The 9,723-nt window shown below is 38.0% G+C and overlaps 1 protein-coding gene across 1 annotated transcript in view; it reads right to left on the minus strand.

Moving 5' to 3' along the window:
- The window catches only part of PLCE1 (phospholipase C epsilon 1), a 140,266-nt gene extending 134,699 nt beyond the window's left edge, over positions 1–5,567 (minus strand). The window contains exon 1 of the mRNA XM_035897382.1: positions 4,359–5,567. Within this exon, the coding sequence (XP_035753275.1) occupies positions 4,359–5,534 (1,176 nt within the window). The 5' untranslated portion in view covers positions 5,535–5,567. The remainder of the gene's footprint in view (positions 1–4,358) is intronic.
- Positions 5,568–9,723: the final 4,156 nt, after the last annotated feature.

Genomic DNA, 9,723 nt, shown 5'->3' on the forward strand with positions numbered 1-9,723 from the left:
CAAAGATGGTACTGACGCCCACAAAATAAGCTGAACTAAAGAATTCAGCTATTATGCATTGCAACTATGTGATTGCAGCTGTCACCTGGAGATCTGGAGGTCACTTACCTGGTTGGAGAGAATCACCCCGCAGTAGTCTAGTGAGCTGCTCAAATTTAGTATCTCAGTCAATGGCTGAGATGGACCTGGCTACTTTTGCCATATTATATTACCACTACTGCAGAAACACAATCATATCAGGAAAAAAAGCAGCATACTTCAGCACTATGAACCTAACAACTCACAGACACAGATGGTTCAACAACTCCAGAAACTCTGACTTTTGTAATCAGTCAGATTGCTAATGTGATGCAGCTGAGCTGAACCCAAGCAGTGGGTACATTGTGCCACAGGCCAAGCAAAGCCAACGCCAAAGCTTGCACTCTCATTATTTGCTTCTGTGGCAAACTCTTTGCGTTTGCTATGTCTTTAACGTGTACCAATGTGAGGGGCTTGCACGGACAAGCAAATTTCCCATGAATAGATAAAACAGGCATGTTACACAGGTCCATCTGATAAGGGTAAGTATGTAGGTGCAAAAACTACATACAAAATTAGAAAAAATATTCAACATAAAAATCTTCTCTCTTCATACAAAACATACATTAAATCCAGAGCAGAGGAGTCTAAATCTGCATATAAAATACCTATAAACAGTAATAAAATGCTATATTTAGAAATATATAATTTCATGTATTTCCTACATAACCCAAAGAATCAGTCCCACCTTCCTATGTAGAAAAAGAAAAAAGAAAAAATATTCAGCAAGACAACAGTTCAGTGCCTTTCCTTTACTAGCACCAGAATTTTTATGTAAGGCATATGCACAAATGAGACCCACATTTTCCTACTTAAAACATAAAGGTCTCTATTGTTCCATGTTACACCAGTACTGCTATGAAAACTTAATTTCTCCAACTTTTTTTTCCCCTTGAAGAACAGAACTACTGTTCACTTAGCTGTTCCACACAGAATGCATGCTCAAAGGGTGAGATAAGGGGAAAGAAAGAACAAATTACCACATTCATTTACTACTTTCTCCTTCTTCCTTTGATTATTAGCATGAAAACTTCCTACAAATGCTCATAATTCATTACATTATTTAAAGCCAGTGCATATGCTCAACAGGTCCATGTATTTGTCACATCCACTGAGTTTATTTCTATGTTTATGTAAAAATAATCTACAATGCTAATAAGCCATGAACACACAGAAATACCATTGCAGAAATTATATCTGACATTGAAATAACAGAAAAATAATGCTAAGCATACTTGATGCATAGTATACATAAAGAGATTAGATGCAGAAGTTGATAAGAAGAAAAATTTTTGTAGTCTTTGAAGAAGAAAGACTTGAAAACATGTGGTTTTAAGGTTTTTCTGACCATGAGAAAGCATTCTGTGCATTGTAATCACACAGACTGCTTTACTGTGCCTGCTAATCTTTTGTTCATTTGTAGACAGGACTTTTCCTATTTAAATAATTATTCAGTAAGTATTTATTCCGTTTATTTCTGAGTTTCTGTACTTACTACAAAAAAAAAAAAAAATCTTTAATTTGAAGCCCTCACACCCCAAAATGCTATACATTCAGTATTATGCAGCAGCAGTGGAAAGTAGCGAAACAGGCAGGCATGTTAAAACCTAAGTCAAATTGGAAATGCCAAGAGAAGAAACCTAAACACATCCTTCCCTTTTCGTACCTGTATAAATAAAATTACGGTAGGCCTCAGCTACAAAACACTCTCCCTTTTTCTCCCCCCAAAAAACTTACAATGATGATACAAATGCACTGAGCAGATATCATGTTAGGGAAACACATGGCTCATATTCATCCCTTCATGGGAGCGTGACCACGAACCATGCTGGGCATGTGCTGTACCAGCAAGTCTGTACTTCCACTGACTAGGATAGCGAGTGACTCAGTAATGAACAGCACCACACAGCTTTGCAACCTAGTACAAAAACCTGACGTATACATGTTCACAGAACTTTTCAATCAACTATTTATATGGAAAAAATACTAGTTTCTAGTATTTCTAGAAGGATATGAGGAGTGGTGCAGTTGACACAGCAGAAGGATGGGATGTCACCCAAAGAGACCTGGACAAGCTGGAGAGGTATGCCTGTGTGAACCTCATGAGGTTCATCAAGGCCAAGTGCAAGGTCATGCACCTGGGTTGGGGTAACCCCCAGTATCAATACAGGCTGGGGGAAGAAAGGATCGAGAGCAGCCCTGCCAAGAGGGACTTGAGGGTACTGATGGACGAAAAGCTGGACATGAGCCGGCAATGTGCACTGGCAGCCCAGAAGGCCAACCGTACTCTGGGCTGCATCAGGAGAAGCATGGCCAGCAGGGCGAGGGAGGTGATTCTGCCCCTCTACTCTGCTCTGGTGAGACCTCACCTGGAGTACTGCGTCCAGCTCTGGAGCCCTCAGCACAAGGACATGGAACTGTTGGAGCGGGTCCAGAAGAGGGCTACAAAAATGATCCGAGGGCTGGAGCCCCTCTCCTATGAGGACAGGCTGAGAGAGTTGGGCTTGTTCAGCCTGGAGAAGAGAAGGCTGTGGGGAGACCTGATTGCAGCCTTTCGGTACCTAAAGGGGGCCTATAGGAAAGATGGGGAAAATCTTTTATTAGGGCCAGCTGTGACAGGACAAGGGGTAATGGTTTTAAACTGAAGCAGGGTGGGTTTAGACTGGATATAAGGAAGAAATTCTTTATAGTGAGGGTAATGAAACGCTGCAACGGGTTGCCCAGAGAGGTAGTGGAGGCCCCATCCCTGGAAACATTCAAGACCAGGTTGGACGGGGCTCTGAGCAGCCTGATCTGGTTAACGGTGTCCCTGCTCACTGCAGGGGGTTGGACTAGATGACCCCTAGGGGTCCCTTCCAACCCAAAACATTCTATGACAATTCTATATTACTGGAGGGCACAATTGTCATGCAGCTCCTGAGCCACCAAGTCCAATCTTCTGTTATCACTAACAAAACTTCATATAATCCATTTAATCAATTTTACAGCTGGATTCGAATTATCTGAAAGGTCTTTTCCAACCTAAATGATTCTGTGATTCTATACAAGTAAGTTCTCACCCATTTCAGTCCTACTGAAAGCTGTTGCAGACTCTGAGCACTATCTGCAAGAAATTTCTTCCAGTTTTCAACCTACATTTATTCAGGACCAGTCTATAAGCATAGCTTATCTGATCACACTCTCCTTTACCTTGGTTATTTTCCCCTCCCTAGAGCTTATTCACACATTTTTAGCCACTTTTTTTTGCTAAGCTCAGTAAACCTCTCTTCTCTTACTCCTGCTGTGATCATCCTGCTGGCCTGCCCTTCTCAGTAGTCACATCTCATATGAATCCTTGAGAATCAGTGGTCAAAATCTCTATTATAGATTCCATAGACAACTGTTTAATTTCTACCATCACAGAAAAGCTTTTACTACTTAAAATAATTTATTAAGGATGTGCTATGTAATTTCTGCAATAATAATTCAGGCATTCATGATTTCATTCTAAACTTAGAATTGTTTATGTTATCTGATTTAAGAGAATACAAATCAGGGCAATAATAGCACATTAATATATGTTATTCAACTATTACCTTTTTTTTAATTATTTGCAAGTGTAGAAGCATTATAAATATCAGTAACAGGGAAAAAAATACTATGCTTTCTTTTTTAGAGCAACTAGATTTTTCACTGTGATCCAATGCTGCCACTTATTTTATACAGATTATTCCATGGAATTATTACATCATTAATATATGCATAGAATGTGTATATATGCATACATGCCATATGTATTTAACTATGTATAGCTGTAATATATATTAATACAACTATTTTACATATATGTATAAGCATAAATGCATATTATATACATTTTCTATTTAAGTATCTATAAAATATGTATATATTTTTATATCTGCATATAGGTATATTACATTCTTATATATAATATATATCAAAATATAAATTTATACATACAGATAAATATGTACCTATATAAGTTTTACACATATATGTGTATATACATACATAAGCATGTATAAAATTTATACAGATATAAAATTATACACTTTACCCCATGCCTATTTTAAACCAAAATGAATTTTAAAGGATGAGGATACATTCTTCTAAAAAGCAGCATTCAACATGAGGTTCAATGTGGTTAAGGGAAATACCCTATTCAGTGTTACTAAGTGTTTACTAGTCAAAGGCATTTTTTTTAATGAAAAGGTTATCAGGGTATCAAAAGTTTTACCAAAAAAAAGGAAAAGAAACAAACAACACTATGAAAAGCTTACCTCATACCATAAAGACTTCTCAAGAAAGGAATTAAACTCCCATTTTATTAAGGACTGAATTATAGTTAGCTGTTCTGTTGTAATCCTAGAAAGCTTCAAGCCACTGTTGTTTCTCCTTTGCTCAACATAATTCCAAGCCACGGTTCCTATGTGCCCTGAAGGTAAAGTCCTAACAATTGCTCTCGTTCCAGTATAAACTGATTTTTTAACCTCTTTATCATTTTTACAGAAACGTCTTATTAATAAAGTAGAACGTTCCTTTTTGTTTCTAAAGAAATCCTCTTCCACCTCTTCTTCACAGTTATCATTACAGTCTTCAAAATGGCTCAGAAAGGGCTTTGAGGGCATTCTTCCAGTAAAATTATTTCCACAGAAATTGTGACCTGAGCACGCCACTTTAACCTTTCGTGGTGCTCTTTCCAGACATAAATACTTATCCCTTAAAGCGTCTTCATACAACTGCTGCCCACTTTCATTCTCGCAATTATTTGTCAACTCCATTAATCTGCAAGTGCAGGCTGGGGAACCAGTGGTGTTACCATCACCAACACCTACTGGCTGCAAGCAGTCATCCAAAATGAAGCCGTTGTGTAAACTACACAAAGCCTTTGATATATTCCTCTTGCTAGCACAATGAAAGTGAAAAAAGGCCACTTTATCAGTATCGTTGCTGTCATTCTTATTTACTGCTGTCTGGCTTCTTAACGAAGGCCCATTCATTTTCAACTGAATTTCAGCAAGCATGGCTCTTTCCAGTGAAACAGGAATTCCAGTTTCCAGGCATGCCTCTCTCCCTGCTAAAGGATCACAAGATTTATACACCTGGCTGCTCGTGTAGTTCTTCTGCACAATGTTACAGTTAATGTTAAGAAATTCCACTGAATCAGGGATGGAGCTGTTCCTCTCCCACAAGTTTTCATTACCATTGTCATTAGTCAGTTGCTCTTTTGCCAGAGAGAATATTTTGGGCACTGAGCCCTGAAGACTTTCTTCTTCAAGTCTGTGTAAGTATGAGAGAGCATGTGTGGTTTGCCTTCCCGGACTGGCAGTATGTCTTTTTATAACACTGGTGTCCAAAGCATTTTCAGTATTTTCATCTCCAGCTGACTGAGCAGGTATCACTTTACCCTGTACCACAGAGACAAGAACAGACGCTGTCATTTCCTCCGAGGTCATCTTGACACAGTCTTCAGTCACTAGATGTGTGCTGTGGGGCAGGGGGGTAGTGTTGTCTACCAATCTTCACGCCATGGTTTCAGTGTTCGAAGAGATTCGGTGCCAAATAATCCGGGAACCCATGGTAAAATATGCATTGACTACTTCTTTTTGAACTGGGATTTAAAAAAAAGTAATTTTTTTGACTGTTGGAATACTAGGCGTTCCCAGCCTTGGATTACTGGTGTGAAACACAAACATTTTCAAACCAGCTTGTTACTGTGACATAGCCACTCGGCTTGTCTCTTCCTACAATTCATTCTTCTATCATATGTAGCGCACACACTGTTGCTTCAGGTTGTAGAAGACTGCAAAACACATAATCCACATCAAAGATGCATCCCCACAGGGCATCCAAAGAGTTGGTTTTCTGTAAAGAAAATAAAATATATATATGTATATATAGAACAGAATCCATGGTACAGAATCCACCATCACGACTACAACAACAAGAATTTTTTTTTAATGTAAGAAGAAAGAACACAAAACAACAAAAGTTAATTACCCTGAGACCTAAAGAATTCCGAAATACACATTTAAATCCGTTTTTAAAGTCTCACTTCACATTTTGGGGAAATCATAGTCATGAAACAGAAGAATTTTTATGACTCATAGCCAGGATAAGTTAAAACATTTTGAAGAACAAAATAATTAAACCTACACTGTCTTTTAAAACTAATTATTTTCCTGTTCAGAACTGAACTCTATCACAACTACAATTGTTTTGGTGTTACGAGGGTTTTGTTTTCATTAAACTTTATGTTGTTACCATGCAAGCATGAAGAAAACACAATATTTTTGCCAGAAGTTTATGACTGAAAAAGCGTGAAGGCAGAGTAGGGTAAAAGACTGAAATATTATCAATAGTTTTTTAATGCCTTTACTTACACACCTTAAGCTAAAAAGTTAAGGTGCCCTTCAACCTTGCCATTAATTCTCAGTTTCTTTCCTGCAAATAGCAGGGTGGAAGTAAATCTTGGAATCAGAAAATAAGAGGTTACAGATAGTTCAATAAAGGAAACAGAAGAATAAGAGACAGACCCAGATAAATCCTGGTGAATTAAACAAATACACATTTATATTTCAATTTATCATATTTAACATTTTAAAACATTAAGTGTCTTATTAAAAAAGTGGAAAATGCAGAAAGTCTAAACTCAATAGCAACAAGCAAAAAAAAAATGCAACTTTGAAACTTCAGTGGCAAAACATACCACAAAACCAAGGCAAATCCCTGGCTAGGTACAACAACTAGAGATTACTGAACCGGTCAATGAAATGTTGGCGCGGGCACTGTCTACATAAGCAGAAGGGACTCCCTTCTTCAATTCATGCAGTTCAGCTAAGCAAAATAATTAAATCATCTGTAGTTGATAAAACAACTAGGAAGGATGGGGGGGATAAAATCAGGAAAGCTTAATAAAAAAACTAAGTGCAAATTCTATTTCAATTCTCAAGTAACGATGGCTAACAATTTTATTTTAAATCATTTTAGAGTGTTGGTTTTCATTTTTATTCATTACTAATCTTTGTCCAAAAGCAGTTTGGCACAAATCAAAAGGTAAAAAACACACTCTTTAGTTAATAGGATATGAGATATGCTATTTTCTCACACAGTGAAATGCAAAAGTGTAACTAAATGTATCACTTTTCCCGCTGGCTCATCAAAAAGGAAAACAAATTTAAGAGAAGTTACATTTCACTACCGACCCATGGCTTAAAAGTTTGCTAGCCAGTGAGCGGCATTCTTTCTTCAGACAGTAACTACAGCAAATACATGAAAAACAAAATTGCCATTTAGTATTTCAATCAAGATTTCAATTTTATTGGTTTAACAACAGAAGGGAGATCAGGGAGGGTCGCAAAGGAAAATGACAGAGACAGAACAAAGAGCTGCAAGTTTTACATTCTCTATGCATTACAAAATGCATGTGCATGCCAGAGCAGCCCGAGGAGAGTGAAGATGGGAAACTCGGATCCTGTACAAGAGAGAGATTTAGCTCCAGAAAGGAAAATAAAAGCTACAGCTCATAGAAAAGTTGTGTAGACAGCAGTAGCTGGATAGAGTCCCTGGGACAGGACTTAAACTGGGGTCTTGTTACCAACACAGTTCACAGAGCACCCTATAAAATACTGCAACAGCACAGCTGTAGAGGAGATACAATGAGAAACCAACTCCCAAACAATTCAAGTCTAGATTCCCTGATAGTCCCTGATATTCATTTCAATTCACTTTCTTCAATCTTAACTATTCCCCTTCAAAAAAAAAAAAAAACCCAAAATGAAACACAGAACACACTTAAGCACACACACACTTGAGGAAAGCACCTCAGCAATTATCTTATTCTACCATTTCTTACCCCTCTTCCCTGTCCTCCTTCCTCTTCAAATCCCCAGATAACAGCTCAGCTAACTTTTTGCCACTACACACTTGAAGAAAACTACAAGCAATCCATCTAGAAATGTTCACATCTTATTTCTTCTGGCAACCACTCTGTGTCTTTGAGTCCAAATCTACATATGATGATGCTGCTCAAAACAGAAAGATCTATGAGGAGCTAGAAGGAGAAGCAGCTGGTTTTTTCTTGTTCTCTTAAGTTTCTTTGTTGCTGTATCAACCTTGTAAAAGGTATAAAAAACATACACGTATTAGTAATAGTCTTCAATACTGATTTTTGAAGGATTTCTCTCATCATTCAAAACATCTCAGTCTACTGATTCATCCTTCCTGTTTGCATCAGAAAAATTCCAGGCAATCCAATGAAAATACAAGCCACTAAAACATATTCATAAATATACTCCCTGTAATATTGCTAAACCAGGAATAAAAATTAATGGATGGATTGTCACTGCAAAGAACATACTACTTACTACACTTGTCACCAACTTGAATTCTTACAAAACAACATCACTCCACAAGGCAAAAGACATTATTATGCAACTTTAACATCACACAATGAATTTGAGATCACAAAACTGACCATGCATATTAACTTGAATTTTTTATGATTTTATTTATTGAGTATATTTAAAAAAAAAATAAAATAAAAATCGTATTTGCTTCTGTAAACAGAAAGCCGTTAAAATCTGAGGTCCATTTATATCTGAGACTGTCCACAAAGCTCATTCCAAGGCCAGGACTGCTCTTCCACAGTCCTCCTTCCTTCAACATCCTTCTCCCACCTCTCTCTCATGCCAAAGTGTCTCCACATGTGTATGCCCTTCCCAAACTGCTTCTCTCAGATCTTCTCTAGAAATTTTATCTCAAACCTTCCCCAACAGTGCTTTTGTTGGTCTCCTCAACTTCAGAGGCTACATGCCTGCCCATTTCTCACTACCAGCATCAGTCTTCTCTATCTATTTGTGCCTGTGTTTGAAATCCATCTCATCAAGAATAGTCTGCTTAAGAAGCTCCCTGTCTACGTCCAGCTGTTCCCACCCTCTCATGACCACTGCAACATGATAGGGAACTGATCCATCTCAAGAATTTTTTGCTCAAGTTACTTCACAGCTAGATCATTTTCCCAATCCAGAACATATACGGTTGTACTAACATGTGTGCTACAATGGCACAAGGGAGAAAATGAGCAACATGGGGAAGTGAGGAAAACGCTGCTTAAGTCAGTTTATACATTTCTGCAATCTGCACATGTAATTTGATGTTTCAGCCATGTCAATCTAGCAGGTAGCTGCCACCAAAGCTGGCAGACTCACTCCCCTCCTCGCTCTTGATCTTTGGTCCCCATTTCCCCATCTCATGCATCTAGAGATGATGAGTCCACAGAGTTAAGTTAATTCAGCTGGCTGATATTTCAGGAAACTATTCTTTTCATCTAAATGAATTAACTCACCTTGTGGCCGCATGAACACTACATTCCACAAAAAGGAAGTATTAGGAATGCCTGGTAGGGACCACAGGTCTCAGTAGTAGCTTCAGTTTAGATCATGTTTGCTATTATGTCCAAATGCACCCTAAACATAACGGTTTAAGAGAAAAGTTACCTACTGTACAAGTATGCTAAAATCTCATGAAATTGCCAGTAAAAACCATGACGGTATAGCCTCTGATCTATGGACAACTGCAAAAATATCTGAAGCTGCGGCTCTGCTGAACAGATGATAAGGTTTCATGTGTCCCCCGTTACACTCT

Source organism: Egretta garzetta, unplaced genomic scaffold, assembly GCF_000687185.1.
Source record: "Egretta garzetta isolate BGI_Z169 unplaced genomic scaffold, ASM68718v1 scaffold56, whole genome shotgun sequence".
Taxonomy (NCBI): Eukaryota; Metazoa; Chordata; class Aves; order Pelecaniformes; family Ardeidae; genus Egretta; species Egretta garzetta.